At 28.1% G+C, this 23,773-nt stretch overlaps 1 protein-coding gene across 1 annotated transcript in view; it reads left to right on the top strand.

Annotated features, from left to right (window-relative positions):
- Positions 1 to 23,773, top strand: part of LOC129960591 (uncharacterized) — a 147,397-nt gene that overhangs the window by 121,842 nt on the left and 1,782 nt on the right. The window contains exons 8-17 of the mRNA XM_056074089.1: positions 229 to 289; positions 452 to 541; positions 6,392 to 6,542; positions 12,617 to 12,752; positions 14,727 to 14,843; positions 15,443 to 15,565; positions 18,935 to 19,273; positions 20,832 to 20,990; positions 22,080 to 22,166; positions 23,164 to 23,349. Of these exons, the coding sequence (XP_055930064.1) occupies positions 229 to 289; positions 452 to 541; positions 6,392 to 6,542; positions 12,617 to 12,752; positions 14,727 to 14,843; positions 15,443 to 15,565; positions 18,935 to 19,273; positions 20,832 to 20,990; positions 22,080 to 22,166; positions 23,164 to 23,349 (1,449 nt within the window). The remainder of the gene's footprint in view (positions 1 to 228; positions 290 to 451; positions 542 to 6,391; positions 6,543 to 12,616; positions 12,753 to 14,726; positions 14,844 to 15,442; positions 15,566 to 18,934; positions 19,274 to 20,831; positions 20,991 to 22,079; positions 22,167 to 23,163; positions 23,350 to 23,773) is intronic.

The raw sequence follows: 23,773 nt of genomic DNA, 5'->3' as shown, positions 1-23,773 counted from the left end.
ATTAATGTTATTCGTAAAATGAATATCTATGCATTCTTTTATCATTGATGGTTTATGAGTGAGGACCTAATTTTTTCACAAACTGAAAAACAGTATTTCTGAAAGAATAATAGGAAAAGTAATGATACTTTATATAACATGCTACATTTTAAGCAACAAGTTATTAAGTGTTTTTATGTGACAGATTACTATACATTTTCTATAAGTAGATTTACTTTACATATTTAGGGGCCTGTTTCATTTCACAATTCTGACAGAGTGGGTATTACGGCATTTCATCAAAGGCAAGGTAAAACAATTTATCAACACTTCTTTTTTTTTTTTTTTTTTTTTTTTTTTTTTGGTACTTGATGCAATGTTACATTTCGAAGCATGTTTGAAAACTATGCATTGTCGTAATATATAAAAGTTGTCAAGTATTTCAGATATTTTATTTAATTTTTATTTCTAGGAACTAATCTAAAACTAGTAGCGATCTACACTCCTGATTCTTCAAAACTGGAGTTCGAATGTATAGCCTGCAGTGATATAGAATGGCAAGGTTAGTTCAAAATAATTATTTAAAAAGAGCAGAACTTTAAAAATTATCCGAACTCTTAGCATAGTCAACTCTTAACATTTAATGATTCATTTAGAGCTCAACATTTTGCGAATTAAATTCAATTAATTCAAAATTCGAATTAATTCTTTTCCTTCCTTCTTACTAGCTTGAAGAAGACTCGAACAAAATACCATACTTTATTCTAAAAAATAATTTCGTTAAGGCACTAAAATCAAATCGAATGGTATAGGATCGATATGTAATACTAGATTTACTCTTAAGCTGTAATCGGATTTACTTTTTAGACGACTTCAAAACTAAACTAACAAGACGTTTTACTTTTATTCTACTCTCTTACTTAACATCGAAGAAATTTTTTCGAAATAAGACTCTCTTTCACTATTTTGTCCAAGTAAAAGCTTTTAAGATAACAAAAGTGGTTGGCCAATGAAACTTCTTTATTTTTTTCATAAAAAAAATATATCATTTTCAAAATATCAGTTTTTTAAATTATCATAAATAGAAAAGGTTGTATTTTAACAACGGGATAAATGATGAAAAATTACAAATATTAACGAAAAAACAAACGCAAGATGTGTGAGTATCAAGAAAAGTAATTAAAAATCAATTTTTGAATTGTTTAATATAACTAGTAATGCAGAAATATTTAAATTCTATATTACAGGTGAAAAATAATTTTGCATCTACTAAAATTAATATTTTTGAATTTGACTTTTAATACCTATTTAATGCTTCTCTCCCTATGTGAATATATATTGTTGTAGATGCTCAAATGTTGTATGATTTTCTGATACATATCAGTCAACTTTTTACAGCTCGGGATTGCATATTAAAAGTCCCTTATTGACTCAATTATAGTAATTTTTTTCAATATTTTTCACTTCATGTTACTACGATATGTTATAATAATATTTAATGTAAAATTATCCTTACTTTTTAGAGAAAATATATTAAAGTTTTCCGAAAAGCTATATAATTGTGATTTGAATTAAACATAATGATAATTTTAACTGTTTTGAATGACTTCCACATACGATACCCTTAAATAGATGCTATCCCATATTCTTGAGCCTGTAATAAGTACAATCATTAGGCGGATAGAAGAATATGAGACTATTATGCCCTTGAACAGCTGAAGGAATCATTTGGATATATTTGAGATTAATGTTAAAGAATTGCAGCTTGTTTAATCAATCTAATAACGGTGTCTAAAAGCCCTCTAATAGATGTCTTAGAATTATTACTAATAATTCAATATAATATCAAAATGTGAACCTTAATTGCTACTACCCTATCATCTAAGGGATTATTCTAACCATAAATTAATCCATCAGCAAAATTATGCTGTACTATTGATTCGTACTGGTATATATTCGATCAGAGTTCAAGTAGCAAAAATTAAAAAGCACCTCAAAATTAAAGTTTTCAATTTTACCGAAGGTCTCTATTGTTTATTATTGCTACGATGTATAATTTACAAGCAATAAAACTATAACTATAAAAAATTTAAATAAGGCTACTGACATAATAGGAATAAATTGACAGTTTTAGTGCTCATATTTTTATGTATTTGCAACCATTAAATACTATTGAAGAAAAAATATAGTTTCTATTTAAATTCATTTATGAAAACTAAGCATAAAAGGTTAATGAATATTTTCAGGATTGATGCAATAATTTCTGTCTCACGTCAAACAAACTTTGATCAAATTCAATATCTGAACGATGCAAAAGGTTAAATATATACACCAAACTGACTCTGTGTCGTTTGCTGACATTTCCAGAAAGAAATATGTTACTCGAATGTGATTCAAATCAAACTAATTTTTATACCAAATAATACGACCATTGTAATTTCAAAAAACGTAACATTATACTATATATTTAAATTAACAGCTTTAGATTAAAATTAATATCACATTAAAATTATATAAGCTTTCATACTTATGTGATTTGTTTTGTAATACAATAAACTGATGGAAGTGAGGTAACTCGAAATAAATATGTGTTATTTTTATCATTTTAGAATAAATTCTTTGCCAGAAATAATTTATCTCTTTAAAGTTTAGCTTTTGAGCAATATTATAATCAACTATTTGTGTTATATTCCCCAAATTTATTGGCGACCCTCGTCAACAGTTTAAAAGTGTGATACTTAAAATTTTCCTGAAAAAAAATGTATTGAATTCAAGAAATTATAGATCTTTTTTACCAAAATTTTTATAATATAATGACGAAGAACGTTTTGATTCTAAACGGACAAATAAATATAATCAATTTTTAATTACTATGATTTTATTATTTTGTGAATAATCAGTAAATTATTCTTAAAATAGATTGACAGGTACTTGATGCGTGAACTATGAGGACATTTTCAAATGACTGTTAATATTTCAGAAGAATTAAAATTATTTGCCATTGTGCTTTGGAGAAGCATTCATAATGGTGCTGGCGTTTAGCAATTTGGATCCAAGAAACTGTTAAAATCCTTTCAAATTTTTCTAAAAGTTAATCACAGTTAATTTAAATGACTTTTATAAAATTCTGCAAACATAGTGAAGTAAACATGATAAATTGTATCATGTCTTCAGGGGCCTATTTAAGGAATTATAGCTTTTGTTCTCGAATTTCTAGACACACGGCATACACCAAAAAGAATAAAATCCTTAATTATTTTGGAAATTGTTTTTGAAAAAAATTGTGGTATAAAGATGCTTCGTTTTGGAGTTAACCCTTGTTAGACTAGTGCTTTTTTTAAAAAAGTTGATTGAACTTATATATTCTTTGGGAAGGAAAAAGAAGATATAATTCCCTATGAAATAGTTAAATGAACTTGCTGTAGTAGATAAAATGACTAGAAGTCATTAATTTCCAATGCAGATCTTTTTACCAAAATTTGGTAGTTAATGGCTCTTGGATTTGACTTTATCTTGTATTTCTTGCTAAAAAGTCTCTAGTGAACGAAAATGAAGTGGATATTAGGTACTTAATCATCTCTTTAAGGGCGTATTCATCTTTTCATTTATGACAGGGTCTTTCATGGAATCGGTGAAGATATTTCGCAGTAGTTTACGCCAACTCTTCAGTGACTACTTGTCATAAAAACCACTTATAATTAAATTTGGGATTTAAGTTTAGTTCGTTAACTAAAAATGGTTTATCTACTTCTTTTTAATTAAAAAAAGGTATATCTCTTTGGGACTACAACATTTGAGATAATTTTAATTCTTTTAATATTCTTTTAAGATTATGAAGGCAGTATTGTATTTTCTCATTTACTTAAAAAGAATTTTGAATATCTGTTTATATTTTTGTAAGATAAATCAGAACAGAAATAAGTCTGACCATTTACCTTTCTTTAAATGTTCCAACATATTTATCGAATCATCAGTTTTGTAAATTAAAAGGAATAGTCATTTATATGTTTTGCCGTATCAGCATCAAATAACGTTTCTTCATTAACAACAAGTTCATTTAAAATTTTTATTTTAAGTTTTACCAAAAATGCCTAACTTACTTTTTTATTCTATTTACTAAATCTTCCGCCTTCAGTAGGAAAATTGTTATGAATTTTTGAGGCAATCTAAATAATATCTAACATATTTCAGAATGTAAACTACACATTTATTCTGAAATGAAGACAGAAATAAGCTTAACCAGTTTAGAAGAAGACTTGGACTTAAAATAGGATACCGATGCATCATCGTTAGATTATTAACAATCATTACTTTATTTCATCCCTTCATGGGCTTTAATACCTGGCACGATTTCTGTGAATTTTTATTAAATGGTATTATTTTTAATCTTTCACATTCTGCATATTTGCGAAATTTTTTCTTGAAATCCTACATTACAATATATCCAAGTTTGCTCTAAACTTGATTTCTCTTCAGTTACAATTCGGCAATTAAATTTTCACACAGGGTGATTAAATGTGTTTGTCTTTTAGATTTCTTTTTGTAATTTAAAGATATTTTGATTTGATTATAATTTTAGATCGCTAAATAATTATTTTTATACCGTTTTGTGGCTCCACTATTACAATCGTATGATGATATCCTGTTCCAGATTTATTCTTATTAATACATGAATTTTCGAAGATCTGTATCTATATTCATTGTATGTTCTTTTGTTACAATTAAAAAATGAGCTATCACCTATCTTTCTTGATATTCACCCTCTATAATTATACTTTTCAATATTATATGCCTGTTATTTATTTCAAGAAGATTGTAGTAAACATATCTGTACTCAAAGCTAAAATATCATGCACAACAAACCAGGAGGTCTCGTTTTACTGTCATTTAATATAAATTAAATAGTATTAGTTTTCATTACAATTTCTCCACTTTTCTTTCAGTTCTAAATTCTCCTTAGATAAACTTATAGCATAAACCGCAAGTAACATTCAAAACAGACTATGTTGTAAGTTAAAACACAAAATGCCAGAAATTTTTCTTGATTTTTTTAAAACTCAGGATAGGAAATTGGCATATGTTGATCCATAAATCAAGTAATTTATCAGATAATCTGTGCAATTATAAAAATAAGCTTTTACATTAAAATTTATGTAGCCTATCATATTTATAAATTTTTAATTGACGTAATCCATGATTGCTTTTAAAGTATTATAATTTATCAAATTCAGCTCAATTACTCCACACCACATAGGTGTTCCTGATATATAACCAAGCTTAGCTGAAGCTTTAATGCCAGACATCATTGTGCAAAATATAAATAAATTATATGCATTCTCTCGCAAATATAAATATATAAATAACTATAAATAACAAATTATATGAATGACTCGCAAATGAATATATTCGTGTTTCAAAGTTTGATATGAATCTTGAATATATACAAGCAGTAAAAAGCTACAGTAAGAATTTTGAAAGATTCACTGTACTTGCTACTACATTAACTTCAAAAAGAACTAGCCTTTAATGAATGGAGCTGAACTGTAGCACACAAAATTCGCCTTTGTCCTATTTATCAAAAACAACTCACCTTGTGTACGTGCAAGCTCTTTCTTTAATTACAAAGACAACTATTAGAAAGTTTCCTACAAACTATTCTTTTGTATTCTTTCAATGAATCAAACGCATCAAGTACTTTTCTCTCTTTCAATAGATTCGGAAATAAAAGGGGATGCTATTTGTATAACAACAGTAAATGCGTTGTATTAAAAATGCATTTCTAGCGCATGTAAAAAGTTTTACATGCGCTAATAAATGAAAATTAGATATATATTGTAATAATTTCTAAATTTCCTAAATTTGGTAGGATATAAAGCAAATTTTCCACTCTATGGTAAAACAAAGGAATATTTGTGTGAAAATACTTTCATTGATAAAAAAAAAAGTCAAAAACCTCTTTTCAGTCAAAAGATGAAACTTTTTAGTGGGAAGAAACAATACATACAGCTTCCATTAATTCATTTCTTAACTGTGCGAAAATTACAAAATTTCGGTTACTTTATTGTTCCCACTTTCTTTAAAAAGCTCAAAATGCATTAATGAAATGTTTATCTAATTGTAAGAAAGAATTGTTTAAATCTGAATAAAGAATAAAATTATTTTAATTTAACTTTTAATGAGATGAAGAAATTAAAAATTTTGGTGGATGTAAATATTTATTTAATTACTCGCATAATTTCAAGTTAAGTTTTGGGAATCAAAAGGCTCTTTTATTTTGTTTCATTTTTTTCCGACAAATAATTATTTATGCATTCTTTGAGGAAATAAACCAAAAAGTATTCATAACAAAATTACTTTGTTTATTCTTATTCATGTACATAAAAGATCAGTTTTAAGCAAACTCTTGTTACAGGTGGAAGTCCCCCGATTTCCAGTCGCAATATTATTTTAAGAATTGCCATATTGGATCGGAGAGTTTTCATTTGTGTCACAGCTTTAGCAATCCTTGGTGTTAGCCTAGCTCTAACTTTCTTGTCCTTTAATCTGTACTACCGAAAGATCAAGTAAGTAATTTTATTTTATTTCCATTACGCTTTCCTTCTATCAGTGATTAGAATCATTTCAGGGGGATTCCTAGAATGTTTCCGTCTGTTGTTGTCTTTTTCTTCCAAAAAAAGTATTTAGTTACTCAAATATACATTTACATAGAAAAGGACATTAATTAATGAAGGATGAATAAAACAAGTTTAATTTCATTTGGCTATCTGGTGAATTAAAAACTTTATGTCTTGTGGCTATTTATTTAGTCTGAAACATTAAACATTGCATCCTTAATGCTCATAAATGAATGATATTCGAGAGATCAATGGACGTGACGTTATAATCACATGTCAAAAATAACTCCAAAGCGTCATCCAATAGCACGTTGTCTTATTCTGCTTTACAATTTCATATCTTTCTCTCTCCCTTTCTCTTTCAAACTGTAGTATAAATTCTAAGTTAAATTGATCTCTCACAATTGACGTATATCACTTGAATATAAATTGATTGCTTCCCAAAATTCATCATATCTGGGATTAGAACATTTTAAAGTTAATTATAATATTTTTATCTAAATGTGTGTAACTAGTGCACACTGGTTTGTGCTCCTTGTCAGATACATTTGAACATGACATTTTTTATAAGCAGAAACATTTGTATACGAACTTACTTTTATTTTATTAAGTATTTAGGAACATCATACATACTTGAATATATTTGATATGCAGGACATTATTGTAAAATCTAACTTTTTTGCATGTTTAAGAATATACACAAAAATACTACTATTGAATTAATATAAAAGGAAAATATTTTATGATTTTACTACAAAAAAAACTCAAACATTTTAACTGTAGAAGAATTGTATCAAAAAATGTATTATTTATTATTAAGAAATTTTTCTGTAACAATATAAAGATCCTGTATCTTTGTTTTAACTTTTTTCAAATAATAATCAAAAGACAACAATGAATTTAATTTAATGATTCTTGAATATGAATTAGAGTTTCCTTGAATGAAATCTTACTTTTTGAACAATCTAAATTTTGAGCTACTTTATAGTATTTTCGCACATATAATATTCTCAACGTAAAAACAATTATCCAGTTATTTTTTTATGAAAATTCTCGTAAGTAAATTATGAAAATAAATAAAAATGATAAAATTCAAAAGACATTTATTTTACCATTTCGTTATTGTAAATCGATTAAAATACTTATTATGAGTTTTAAAAAATTGAATGTCAGTAAAAACTGTAATTCAATCTAACAAATATAACATTAAAACTTATAAAACCATTTACAAACACGCAAGACACATTCAAGTATTAGAATCAATATACGTGCGTCCGCAAACAAATGTGATTACACAGCGATTAAATTACAGTTTCCTCAAAAAATTGATTTTTCTCTTCAAGCAGGTTTTTAAGCTTTGTTTTCTTTGAAATGAATGAAGTTTCACAGAAGATTGCAATAAGGATTACTTGAAGATAGAATTACACTTTTAAGAGGTTAAGAGAAGAATAAATCTCAGCAAAATCCTTATTCTCTTGTCTTTAATAACAGAATTATGAGAAAGCAGACGGGGAACCTTTACACTTTGTAACTGAAGTAAGAAGGCTGAAACTGATGACTTATTTTCACATACCAATCATATTTTTTTTCTGAGTTCAGATACCAAGTTGAAAGACAGTAAAAAAAATTTTTTTCCGAAACTTCTGGCAAAACTATACAACATGGTCGCAAACAATTTTCACTTTATCATGCATTATTTAGCCAAGGAATATATTTTCATTGCTTAGTTCCTATGTAACACTCATTTTTAGTGGGCAGTCTAACAGGTATCAATGACAGAAAAATTAATTCAGCATTAATTGTTCCAGAAGAGCATTCGGTTATCCCCCCCCCCTTCCATAAAAATGAAATGAATTCTTGAATAAATCCGTAAGAGAAGAAGACTCGAAATTGTGCTGCCATCTATTGTCTTTATATTAAATGTATTTTTGCTAATAGACTAACAACCATAAAGCCACGGTTCGTTTAAAGAGGGAATTTTGAACAATTAAATTTCGAAAATAACTATCATCCCGGATATAGCTCAATTTTCAGGCGTTTTGGTTGCAATTTTTTTCTTACAGTGAGTCTTACTTTGAATCGTTGATGAAAAATGTCAATTATTTGTTTTCCAATTTAGTTGATTATCTTAAATAATTTTTGCAAGAAAAAGTCTTTAATGGACAATGAATGCTATCCTCTAAACCCAAATATAAAGTTTCTCCGTGTAGCTCATATAACACCGTTTCTATTTTCTAAAAAATCGATAGTCAATGATGACACAAGCTGGTAGTTCTTAGAAAGCTATGATTAGTAACGATTATAATTAGTATTTAAAGTGAAGATATGTTCAAATATATCAAAAAAATTAATGTATTAGAACCATGCACGGAACTTTTTATTTTGATGTTATAACATCACATGTAGTTTTCTATTTATTATGATCTATGTTATAATTTTGTTTTCATTTCTTTATATACTAAATGTCCTTAAATCATACATTCCTATACTGAGCTCAGAGTTAATTAGGAAAACAAAATTTTTAATTGTTTTTTTTTATTTATTAAAAATGGCAAAAAGGCTGGGAGACAGAGGTCTTTCTTATTTTGAAAATTTTAACTATCCAAATCTAGGTACAAAATTTTATATGTTTTAAAAATTCAGTACTCAGATCCTGTATGCAACTCTTTAACTTGGAACTTCTCATCTGTTGAAAAGATTTTAGTCATCACATTACTGATCTGTTATTCTAGTTTGTTATCATTTAAAAAATGAACTCTTTAACTCAAGAACATTAACGCCTTTCAAAAGCATCTCGTATCACTGCATCCCAACCGTGAGTCTCTTTTTCCGTCAGATTCCGAAGCAGTAGCATAGCGTGAGTTTCAGCCACCAGGGGCGTAGGTCAAATTTGCCGCCTTATTATTTAGGTATTTAAATCCAAAAGGCTCCAAAATTTACAGAAACTCCAAAGACTTTTTCGACAAGAATAATTTTGTTATTGATTATTGTACTGGATACAAATAAAAAAGTCTTGGATGTATGTTTCATATTATAATAAACACAATTTTTACAAGAATTTCTACAAGTATGCCACTTATTGATATAGACACAACATTTATGATATGTGCAGACAAGACTAATTATTTTTATTAGATAAAATTAAAAGCACATAACGATAAGAGCGAATAGAATATAAAACACAAATCAATTTCTAATTAGAGTAGATACTGTTGTGATACATATTTTTGTTGATAAATTAATGAAATATAAATATAAAACTTCTAATTTTAAACTTGTATTTAAACTTTCATCTGTCTCAGTCAATATTTCCACTGAGATCAAAATACCTATACCGTGTCATACAACGGTGCCAAAGTTGTGAACACTTTTGAAAATTTTTATGTTTTCTAAATTTGTATGCTTATAGAAAATGTTACGTTTCACGATATGCAAACTCTTATATGTCATTTTAAAGAGAATTCAATACTGATTTCAATACAAAAAAAATTAAAATATTTGCAACACAAAAGAAGGTAATCGAGGGTAATTATAGAGATAATAAGATGCTGATGATTGTAGTGAGTAATCAATATTTAGTACGGCAGCCTTTATTTTTTATTGCCGCTGCACATCGATGTTTCATTGAGCTGATAAGAGTTTTAAGCTCTTCCTCCGGTATTCCATAATGCCAGAAAACAGTTATAACCTCTATTAGTTATCATTTATTTGATGGGTGCCTCATTCATACAAGAGTTTCCAAACAGTGCCACAAGTTCTACTTAGGACTTAGATCAGGACTGTTTTTTGGCCATGACAACAGTTCAATGCTCCTTGTACTAATGCCATGACAGGAATTCAATGTTCCTTGTACTAATGCCATGACAGGAATTCAATGCTCTTTGTACTAAATCACTTTTTCGATAATTTTATTGTGTGGCAAGGAGCAGAATCCTTCTGAAAAATAAATAAAACATTGTTGAGAAAGAGATCCCTGGTGGGAGGTATAAGTTTTGGTTCTAGAATAGTGTCAATGTATTTTCTTGTATTCAGTCCTATCGATTATATGAAAGCGACCAATAGCGTCTGATGACATGCATGATCAAATCATTGCACTAACTGAGTTCTTCAAAGTTGATTGAATGCAGTCAGGATGTAGCTCTTCCCTTATTTTACATCTTACATGTTTTCGTCCATCACTACCGAATTACAAAATCTTAGTTCCATCACTCCATGTAACTTATGCCCACTGATAATCTGACGAATTTATGTATTCATTTGCCAACTATAGTCTTTTTTGCTATAAATTGAGATAAGACTTTTTTCGTGGAATTCTACCTCTTAGTCCAACATCTGATAATCTTCTCCTGATTGTTCTTGAACTATCAGAAACACCAGCATCATTCAGTTCATATCTGATAGCCGCTGATGACATTCTTTCATCTTGGAGACATAGGTTTTATTTTTCTGTCGTCAACATATGTACTGTAACTTTTTCGTCCTTTGTCTGCTTTGTTTTTTTATTAAATTTGTCTCCTGATATCATAAACAAAACTTTCGGACTCCAGATGTAGTCACTGAACCACCAACCTGTCTTTCAATTTCAGCATGAGAAAGACCACATTCTTGTAACACAATAACCTTAGTTCTCTTTCTAGATGTCCAATTTATTCTATGATATCATTGTTTCTTGATTAAATGTTTAAAATATTTATAAAACTTTCTCCTAAATGTTAAAAAGTTTAACAGAAATTCCTACTTGTAATTTAATTGCATAAAAAATAGCCTTCTTTCTGTAAAGCATATAGGGACTTGTTCCAACTTTAAACATGATGTCAGCTTCTGCTAGCAGTTACTAACATTTGATTAGTTCCCAGAACATGAGCAGTGGAAAGTTAGTAATTTCAATCCACTTCATCATTGTGTTTGTTTTTCAGATTAAAGTAAGTATAATTTTGTGTGAATATTTGAATTTTATTTTTTGTATTGAATTCAATATTAAATTCTCTTTAAAATTATATATAAAAGTTTGCATTTTGTGAAATGTAATATTTCCTATAAGCATACAAAGTTAGAAAACATGAAAATTTCCAAAAGAGTTATCAATTTCAGTCACCATTGTATTTATGACATTGCATCTTGTGCCCCACCACATATCCTGAACCCTCTTTTAAATATTTGCCTATAGCTATTGTCAGAACTCCCAACCATTTTGTGGACATAAGGAAAAATGAAAGCTGACGTTCTAATCTACCGAAAAAAGTTGCTGAAATCACTTAACCTGAGACAACATGTAAACAAATCATGTTTAACGAATGATTTCTGCAACATACGAATTCAACTTTGGGGGTTTATTTCTTTTGTTCTTTGTCGAATTTCTATGTGCTTTCCAGTCATAACAGCTTCATTATCATATGCTTGGTCTCTGCAGTTCATTTTATTGAGGCCATCAGCTTGAAGAAAGTTCAAATTGTAAGATATTATTATTATATATTGTGAAATTTTGCCGCCCTCAAAAAGTGCTACTCGTAGAGGGACGCCCCACCATTTCTGCTATGCTACGCCACTGTTCTCAAGGTTTAGCTTTCGTCCATTTTTAAATCATAATCAAAGGAGAAAACATGCTTATGAAGTTCTAATTAAGCTTATATTCTGAAATTTTAATTTGAGCTTTTATCAATTTTGTTTTGTGTAATGTGAGCCCAAACATTTTCGCCTACTTTTCTTTTTTTCACAAAAACAAATTTCACTAAGCGCAAAAGCATGACTTATGTCAAGTTGCTAACCTCCTTAAGCACTGAATTTGAATATTTTATCTTTCTTTCAATCATTTATATAAAATGATTTCTTTTGATTTCTTTCATTTCTGAATTGCTGTGTCTTGCTAATATATCTGATTACGTATCATTTTGCATTTAATGCTCCATCTTTTTCATTTTCCCCTTTGAAAATCCTTCGTTTATAGATGAATATTATTCTAAGCATTTCTATGAAAACATCCATTATGTTGTGGAATAAATTATGATGTATTTCTATTCTTCTAGATTTATAAAACTATCAAGTCCAAACTTGAATAATTTCGTGATTGTAGGCTGCATTTTAGTCTATATCACAGTCATCCTGTTAGGCATGGATCATGGAACATTGCTTGATGACAATCATTTTCGCATTGTATGCTCCGTAAGTATCTTTTTTCTATTCGCTAGTGATATTAAAATATCTCCATCTATGTATTTAAAAATCATTTTTGAGAATAAAGTTTGATTTCGAATAATTTCTTTTCGATATTTGAATTCGATATTTTTACAATGTAATAAAAGATTTTGTACCTTTTATATCTTGAGATTAATTATCGAGATTATTAAACGACAAAAAAAAAGACTCTAAATGAATAGTTTTTAAAGCACCAACACCAAACTAAAAGGGCAAAGTAACAATTACAGATAAAGAGAAGGAACATCCAGAGTAAAATGGGGCGTAATTTAAGACAACTCACAATTATACTAGTAAGCTTACAGGAATATTTTTGGCATTATAAAATTATAATTAAAATATTAATGCAACTTTTAATGCATAGTTTCGAGTCTACTAGATTTAAAAAAATGTATAATTTGGTAGAATAAAATTTAAACCCTACCTGCACAAACAGGGAACCTTGCTTATACCAAAACCCTAAAAGGTGAACGCTTGAAGATTTAATATTAAAAATTTCATGCTATGAAAGAAATTCAAAACCCTTTTATATTATTTTTTCAGGATTCAATTTAAGCAGTTTAAAGATTAAAAAGCACATTTCAATGAAATCCAACGTTAGAAAAAGCATTTGAAACGAAAAGTATTTTTATATGAAAGAATGATTGGTATCATAAAAGGTATTCTGCAAAATGAGAAAAGGAATGTGATATATCGAGTGAAACAGGAACTAAAACTACCATCGTATTTCTTCTCGAAGGTAGCTGGTATAAACATACATTTAAGGAAAATAGCATTTAAATTAATCATTGTCATAAGCTATATTCTTTATTTTAAAATGGTATTCTATGCATACAAAGATTCAAAATTTATATGGAAATCTTTTCAGTGCATCTTATGTGAATAAGTAATATCCGACAAAAATGTTCTTCATATCATAATAGGGAAAATTCCACATCTTATTGTTAAATTAAAACAAATTTTGCTTCTGAAATGAAAGAAAACTTCTGCAGTTCAATCAATATTCCATTTTTATTTTCATTGTATTAGGAATCGCTGCAAAATTGAGAAAAAGAATATGTTATTCCAAAAACAGATTTCATATGCAATAGAAATGCTAAATTGGATATTCTAACTTAACCTGAAAATTATTTTTTTCTTGTCAGTCTTCAATATTTAATAATAATTGCTGCTTTCTTATTAACAAATATTCATATATTTTATGCCAAACCTATCAAATTCTAGATTAAATGTTTAAAATTTTATTAGAAAATTCTACATTTATATAATTTCTGTAAAACTTTAACCCTTTTGTTCCTAATAGGCATATACGACACAGAGATCAGACTACATTCCCTTTTAGGTAAATAAATCTTACCTTTACATCGGTTATCGTAGAGTGAACCATTTTTACATGGGATTTAAAATTTTAATCATACAAATTTCTTGTAGAAAAATTTAAGTGGATTATTTATAATAATAATATTAAATTTAATGTACAAAGCTCTTCAAAAATGTTCTTCTTTATAAAAAAAAAAATATTTCCTGCTCATAAAACTACTGAAGCATAATATTATTGCTATAATAACATAGACCTGCTATTTTGAGTTTTGATATCAACATGAGTTTTCAAAGCAGACATAATACATTTACTGTATACATTTGACTAAATGCGAGAGGGTATTTTTTTCATTCCAGACTTTCTTGATATCAATCAAGTACTAAATACAGAGTAAAACCTTTTATGTGTCAGTGTTTCGTAATAAAATGTGTATAAAATATACCTGAAAGAATTTTTAACTCAGATAATAATTTTCGTTACGTCTAATAACAGTAATGTAACATTTCTAATCATCTTGATGAAGGATACTTTCATAGTCAACTATTATATAAGTTATTCCCTTTAAAGTGCGTAGAAAGAAATTTCTCATTGTATTATAATACAATATAATTCTTTTAAAGGCCCGGGCTTTTTTGCTGTCTGGTGGATTTTCGCTTGCATTTGGCTGTATGTTCATCAAAACATATCGTGTATACCATATATTCATTCGAGCAAATACTGGAATTGTTAAAAGCAAAGTAAGTCACTTGAATTTCTGATAATTTCACCAAACAAATTATGCATATTGCTAAACTTTGAATTCGAAACCAAATACGAATGTATCAAATTGTAGAGTTTATACATCATGTTTTATACATTCTATTTTTGTAAAGTTGGAATCTCACTAATATTAATTTTTTATAGTAAAATTATAGTAAGTTGATAATTTATTAGCATCAGAAACTCAAAAATAAATATCGTGATTCGATAAAAGAATGCAAATTTTTCGATAACTATTTGCATATTTATCTTACTCATTTAGTTTAACTTTTAACTACTTTCTTCCTGTGAAATTAATTTAGTTTCATTGGTGTTGAATCGATATAGAAATTAATTCAGTAGGCATGTATGATAGTTTTTTTTTTCTTTTGAAAGATAAAATATTTAAAACTAACACAAAACCTCTTTCTAAAATAATGTGATTAGATAAATATAGCACTGATTTTAATATTGTGCTGAAATTTATTCTTTAAATCCCAAAACAATTATTTTCTATCAATATTTGTGCGTCGTTCTACTATATTATTTTTATTTAAAATCGTTCCATCCGTTTCATAACTTTGTATTTTTTTTCAAGCTTTTACACGATCAGCAGCTGCTCGGAATGGTTAGTGTTCTTCTCCTCATTGATTGCATACTAATAATTTTGTGGGTAATTATCGACCCGATGGAGCGGAAACTTATCAGCTTATCTATGCAGGTAAAAATACAAAATTTTCTCTATTTTTTTGGTGTATATTTATGTTCTTTTCCTTCTTCTTCCTAGCGAGTTAAATGAAAGTTAAAATTATCAAAACTTTTGCTTGCAGTTTTTGAAAACTGAAAATGTTCTTTTTTTTTATTCATGATCAAAATAAAATAATTACTTACTTCTTCCTGAAAACTCCAGCTTTTGGAGTTTTTTTTTATTGTGTTCGCAGGTAAATTTCTGTGTTCAAATCCAGATTAAAAATCATGTGTGTGTACATAAACTTTTAGATTAGATAATATTTGCTTAGTAATCAAGATTTTAATTTTCTACGATTTACTCATAAATGACAAATGGATTTTAAAGGGGAGAAAAACATACCACATCACTCTAAAATTTAAATTTCTAGGATTTTAAAAGAAGCATTTAAAATTTAACTAATCTTTTGTTTACATATAACGTTAATTCAAACAGATATAACTTGCTACAGGATTTCACTGTTGGGATGAAGCGAGCGGACTATTTTTCTACGATATTTTTATGCATATTTATTATTTGGATAGTAAATTTATTAACTGAACTGAAACACAAACAATACATGAATTATGCTGATAAATTCAGATAGTCAAGCAGTAATTCAGAGTATTAAATGCACTAACTCTTCGAATAAATCGCGGCATATGAATTTCCGTTTTCATTTTTTTTAATTTGTTAGAGGATAATGTAATTAAACCAGAATATTGTGGATAATTATATCCTGCTTGCAAATTTTCGCACTGTTCAAGATGTTAATTGCTCTTAACGAAGAAAATGTGAAATATTCTATGGAAAATATTATATCGCTAATTTTATATATTTATTGGTATTTATATTTTATGGGTTTAGTATTAAAATTATAAAATATATCATTCGCAGAAGGGATGTGTGGGAATAAAGCAAGCATTTTTTTTTTTTTTGCAATATTTTAGTGTGGATGAATATCTATGTGATTACTCCCTCCTCTTCCCTTAACGCAGTCATTCACAATGTTCCTTGCGAGCCCTTGAAGATATATCTGTATACTTATAATACTGAACTGAAAATGCTATGTGATCTTTTATTCGTCTTTCCTCTATATGCTTGTTTATGCGTGTGTAATAAATGTGCTGTCAAAAAAAGCCATGACCAGGATCTTGTTGAAAAACCATAACAGTAACAATTATTACACGCGCTCACTTTTGTTGATTTGTTAAATTCATTAGGTAACGAATTGTTGTAAAGTCCTATCACATGAAGAAGAAGCTTTGAACTTCAAAAGCATAGAAAAATAAGTAATCATTCTTGAAAGGTCTTTAGGTTTTTGATCAGCAAAGAATCTTCGACCATAAAATATACTGCAAGTCACAATTGATGACTTAATGCTTCTTGACAATTCTTCGAGCATTCCTTTCTTGTAGACAAATTACAATCAATCAGTCTTTAGTAATGAACATTTTAATTGTATTCTGCAATGTTGCTTGTAGTTATTAAAAAAAAACTTTATAATTTCTTTTAAAAAAGCTTTATATATTTATTGCAAAATTGCTTAAGCATTCGCTTTATTCGTCATATGTTTGAACTCATTCGTAACTCCTCCAAGAAAAGTTGAAGGAAGAAACATCATTAAATATTTAAAAAAAATATTAAACACAAGTCATATTCAAGAAATATCAATAAACAAAGCAAAATGAAAATTCACCATGGAGGAAAATTCGCTTAGATATGTACATCACGAATTTATGAAAAAAATGTTATTTTAATATTCAAAATCAAATTATTTTCATTTTGCCTAAGGTAAGAGATAAAGGAAAAACAATATCTTTTCTTCAACAGAAAAAACATATAAATTATATGCGTAAATATATAATTTATAATTCAATCACGCCTTCACTTATTTTTAAGCTGATACTTAGCTCCAAATTATTAAATAAATAATAAAAAAATTTGTGTGAAGATAAAAGTTTTGACAGGGATTGTATTTAATCAAAGAAGTATAAGCAAGTGAAACGCATAAAACTTCATATGATTGTCATTTAACATTTATTCATTTACTTTGAAATAAACTGGAGAAAATTGGATGAAAATTTCTCATATTTTAACCGTGTGACTACTAATAAGTTTTGGTTGGTTCTTTCTCATTTACTGCTCTTAAAAGTAACAGTAACATGGAGCAAAATAAACCAGAAAGAAGATTGATGATTTCGAAAATCAAAATGAATTTATAGTGTTTTTAGTCTTGCTGATTTGTTAAAATATTTAAAAAATGTCTCGTATGCATTTATGCTAAATACTGAAAATGCATGCCATAAATAAATCATGTAAAAATTATTTACTATAGCAATAATTACTGTCAGCTTATGTATAATAATATAACTGTAAAAAAGTTTTTAAAAAAACGTATTAATTGCCCTGATCGAGAAATATTGCTTTTCGAGACGCATCGAATATTCTTAAATCTTAAACGGTCACAATAAGAATCCTTAGTGTTTTGAAATCTTGAATAGATTTTGTGAAGAAATCAGATCTATCTATTTATAAAGTTTCTAGCGAATAGAAAAAGCAACTACGATACAAACTCCCCAAAGCTCTCGATTGAGTGCAAAGCTCACTTCTTTCTTTTCACCCGCATGAACTATCTTTTTTATGCTTGTGTACGAATGCCCTTGAAACTTTCCTCTCCGTTCCTTTTCCGTATTTGCATTTTGTCTGTTATTTATTTTGCTTTCAAATCATTTGTTTTTCTTTTGTCGATAGAAAAATCCATCCAACTTTGGTATTATACTGGTGTTTGACAAAACCTGTTTCATATAACATGATCTGAAACAATTTTACATTTTGTACTTTAATTATCTTCTTATTTGTGAAACAAATTTGTAATAATACAACATTTTTAGAATAGACACATACGGTTTAACCTTTGAGCGACAAACATGTTTATTAAAATATGATTGAAAATCTCTATTATCATAGTGCTTATATATTATTACAAAGTTTCATGCTCAAAAGTAGCAAGTACCACAATCGTTCTTCTACAACTTTGCATTCAAAAATACCTTTAAAGTCAATTCCACACATTTCTAAGTGATTGTGAATAAAGGTTTTCTTAAGTCATTACTCACTCCTAGTTAAAATAAAAAAATGCGTTTCATAAAAACCTCATGATGTAAGATGAAGAAATTCAAGTAATAAAATAGTTCATTTTAAATGTTGGCGAGTTCAGCACTTTTGAGAAAAAGGTCAAAAGTTCAATACTATCGTCTAGCATTCAAATGATTAAACGTAAGATAGGTGAAGTACCTGTGCATATGCTCAACAACAAATCAAAACATTTGTTGCAAAGATGTCTTTTTTTTTTTATTTTAGGTTAACAAGGATGAAAGAAACGTCGTATATCTCAATTTGCGAGAGCATTGCAGCTCAACACACATGGCGAAATGGTTAGGAAGTTTATACATATACAAAGGATTTCTGCTGGTTGTTGGATGCTACATGGCCTGGGAAACTAGACATGTCAAAGTTCCCGCTCTCAATGACTCTCAATATATTGGAATGAGCGTCTATAACGTTGTCATAACAAGTGTTATTGTTGTAGCTTTGGCAAATGTAATTCCAGCTGAACGCTACACTTTAACTTTCGTCCTGGTGTCTACATTGATATTCGTTTCAACTACTATGACGCTTTGCATACTCTTTGTGCCAAAGGTAAATTTTCATGATCAATACAGCTCATGTAAACTAGTGCACGTCTGTATTATGTTCTGTTATCCGTTTAAACATTAGTTTTATAAAACATTAACAAAATCCAAAACAAATAGCAGAAAATATTACTATTACTCATACAGATATACAAATTGTTTTTTCTTGAAGTGAGACATGACTATTGTCATAGAATGTTTTAATAGCTGTTTAAAACGTTTGCTTTTATTTGTGTTCAGTCGTTTTTCCGCCTTAAAGAAAACAGTGAAGATAAAATATTTTTTTATACTTTTATATAGCACTTCTTTACTTCAGGAAATTTCCTTCTAAATTTCAAGCAATAATAAACGCCATAGATGAAAAACAAAACTTTACAGACTTAACCAATTTCCAGTGCTTCATTCAATGAACACATCGCTGGAGTGTTCACCAAATCTGTCAGTCTAGAAACAGAAAATATGACCCACGCTTCTATGTTTCTTCTTCTGAAAATTTCTGAAACTTCTTCAACCTGCTTAAAAATAAAGGTTTGGTCTGAAAATCCGATCAATTCTGAAGCATTCAGTGGTCAAAGTTTTCTGTTAATAGCCTCCGAATACTAACAAAAGCAGCACATTATATTACTATTCTTTTTTATTTCTATAGCTGCATTTTTAACTTTTATTTGTTTATCGTTAGTTTTTTTTTAACTGTATCCATTTTAATGAAGTGTGTTTGATCATCATGTATTTTCATCCCTTCATGAATCAAATAGTGTTAGTGTCTCATTTATATAAGAAAAATTCTCTCCTACTTACGAGTTGAAATTCATCAAATGAGAGCTGAAATATTTAATATTTATTCATTCTCAAATAACAAAAGCTTTATTATTACAAAATTCAAAGTGCTAACTTAAATGCTAAATCAGGTAAATGTTAACTTAAGATGCATTGGTTAAAAAGAATATATCATTCCTGAGTATCCTCATTTAAAATCAGCATACAATAGGTCATTTATATATATATATATAGTTCTGCATTTAAAAAATTAAAAGTATATAAAGATACATTAAACGTATTTAAATAATAAAAAAAAGAGTCAAACTTTATCAAAAGAGTTCAATTACTTTGTTAACTTTGAAATATAGTTTAGAGATATTAGCCTTAATTTTTTATGTTGCTCCATTACTGTTGAACCTTCTTTCTTAGATATAAACCACATTCCGTGTTTATCTTAATACTGAACTCAACAGTTTACTAGTACCAATCTATGAGCATTAGATAATTTTGAACTTCCTCCTTCAGGGAAAGAACTACCATACATGAGAGATATACGCTTTCTATAAATCAATTAAACTGCATGATGATCATTCTGTGTTTCAAACATAAATAGATTATACAATTGAAATCAAAATTTAATTAGTTTGAGAGTAATTTTAATGGTATATGGCATATTTCTAATATAAAAATAATTCCTATATTATTTTAACCTGAATTCAAAAAAATTGCAATAGTTCCGTTTATAAAATTAAATATGGCTTCCGTCCGTCCAACAGCTTTAATATTAAATTTTATTTTGTATTTAGATTCACACGATTTTACTCAACCCAGATGCTGCTGCTGTTGTTGCAACACCAGGTGTTAAAGTGGAATGTAAAACGCGCCGTTTTGCAATAGATGAGCCCAGAGAATCTTTGTATCGAGCAGAAGTATTAAACAGAGCATTGAAAAGAGAATTAAAAGAGGTATTTTATCGTATCAATTTTTCATGTATAGATAAGTAAGCAAATTATCATTAAAACACTGATAGAGCACTGATTGTCTCTTGCTTATTGATTGTAAAATTAAATGGTAAATGAATTTGCTGAAACCCCTTTGGATGTTAGTTGTTACATCATTGCAATTGACTTTTTTTTATATATATTAAGTATAATATTTTTTCTTAATTTCCTTTTTATTTTAAGATGCAAACAGTAGATTATTTTTTAAAAATAAGAATCATTTTCTGCTTTTGCAGTGCTTGAAATCAAAAATATTAGTGGTTTACCGAAAGAAAAATATACGGAAAAATGTAAAAAAGATTTCCAAACAACTAATATGATGAATTTTGAAAAACATACCATAAGATACAAACATCCCATAAAATTCTCTTTATGCGCTAGAAAATTTTTATACTGAAGTTGGATAATTTACATCTTCTAGTTATTTATACGGATTAATCTACATATTTTCCATATAATACATTTATGCTCTCACATATATTCGATAATTTGCAACTTTATTCTGTTTTTATATTTTATTCTTTTGAGATTGCATTTCCCTTCGTTTCTTCATACAACCAATCTATCTTGAAATGTCTGAAATTACTGACTATGAATTTAACTAGATAATTATAAGGAAAAATTTACCTTTTTCAATACATGTAATTATAGTATTTATGTTAAACAGAAAAAGTTCGCATTAGGTATTCGTGAAATTCGATGAAAATAAGAAATTTCATCTGCTTGGTAATTAATATAACTCCATAATTGTCCTTTTTAGTTAAATAAGACAGATAACGCGAAATAATTGTTAACGAAAAATGCGCTGAAAAGGGGTTCACATTGTATGAACAGATGAATTTTATTAAAGTGTATAAAAAGTTTAATATAAATTAATTTTAAAATGAAATATCAAAATATATTTAGAGGAACAAATTGTATAATCATTCATCAAAGAGCGATCTCATACACAGAAAGTCACTTTTATTTTGGGGTTCATCTAATTTTTCAGAAGATCTTATTGAAGTATATGTTCATTATAACAAAAAGATAATTGTGTTCCTTTACTTTTAGTTAGATGAAGAGTACAACAGATTGGCAATAAACATCGGACTTACTCCAACTCCAGTGCGCAAACCAACTGTTAGTGACCAAAGTCAAGTAAGTGTCATTAAAGTAATATTTATCTGTTTTACCCTCTAAACAGAACTTACAATGTGCATTGAATCCTTTAAGTGCTTTCATGTTCTCAAACTGACTTTTTGAATTTCTAATCATTAAAAAAGTAGAAACAAAATTTTTATTATTATTATTATTACCATCTAAGCGATACAATCATTAAACAATTATTAAAGGAACAATTCCCAAAGAAGATTTTAAAAACATTTTAGGAAGCCTTTAAAATAATTTTCCCTAATTAAAAAGTTCATATAACAAATTATCCACTGATGCGCAAGTTTGCTGAAGAAAACTTGAAAGTCTCTTTATCGTGGAAGAATGTAGTTGCTTTTACTATATTGAGGAAACTCACTGTAACAAAAATGAAGTATATTTAAAAATACAATCAATTACAAAGTATATAAAAAAAGTAAAAATTGAGAATGTTATTACAATAAACATCTTAATTCTGTTCTCTTAGTTTAGAAAACTGAGAAACATATAAGAAATGCGAAATTTGCTTCACCGAGAATTAGGCTTTTCAATTTTCTGAAAGTACGCAAACAAATTTACAAGTGATTCCAGGTATTCAAACGATGGTTAAAATTCAGAACTCAATTTATTTATTTGTAAGAGAACAAACACTCTCTAAGACTGTAACCAAGATTTCTATTTGCGACTATTTCCTCTTTATTCTCGAAGTTGCTAAATAAATTAGAAATAATCGTTCATTGGGACAGTTAATCCACTGGACAGATTTATAGTGAAGAAAACTATGTATAAAAAAAAAGGTTCTCACATAATTTTTCCCTTAAAAGAAATATTTTGAAAGAAAAGGTTGTTCAACGTTCTTTTAACGCATAAAACAAATTAATTCTCGTGTAAAGTCTAAAATTTGTGTAGTCTATAGAAAATAATATTTGGCTCTCTGTTGTTAAAAACAATTTTATTTCCCAAATGGTAGTACATCTTTTTTATTTAAAAATATTGTATATCTCAGGACGATGACAGTGATGACGGTCTTCCTCCATGGATATCCGAATACAAAGATTATTCTTCCACTGGGAGTGATGATGTTTGGTGCACAAGTCGACCGACCATAGCCTCTGCGTTCAGTGCTATTCATCAAGTAGCTCTTCAAATTCCTTCCACTTCCACAAGCCATCCCAACGAAATTGTTTGCAAGGTATTATAGTATTTATTTATCCTCGCCCTATTTGAGTTTTAGATTAAAAATTGCAAAAAAAAATTTTCCGTATTTTTTTTTTTTTTTATCTTACCACAGCCCAATAGACCAACAAACTAAATGCGTTAGATGTTGGGATTATAATTTTAACAAATAATGTACGTAATTCTTCAGACAGCATAATCTTCAGAACTTTTATGTCCCTAAAATTTTTGAAAACCGAAAATCTCTATATATTGTCATTCTGTGTACGCAATTCTACGTTTGCTTTTTGCTTGTCTATCTGTTTGGTCTTAAAAAAACTAAATTTAAGTTCTATTCAATATTTCTGTCGATATTAACATAATTTCAGGAAATGTAACAAGAAATTAGCTTGTTTTTATTCAGTTTGAAACAAAATTAAATATTGTATCATTTTAGACCC

Source organism: Argiope bruennichi, chromosome X2 (genome assembly GCF_947563725.1).
Source record: "Argiope bruennichi chromosome X2, qqArgBrue1.1, whole genome shotgun sequence".
In the NCBI taxonomy this organism is placed as follows: domain Eukaryota; kingdom Metazoa; phylum Arthropoda; class Arachnida; order Araneae; family Araneidae; genus Argiope; species Argiope bruennichi.
The sequence above is the reverse complement of the archived record's forward strand: the minus strand, read 5'-3'. Positions and strand labels throughout refer to the sequence as shown.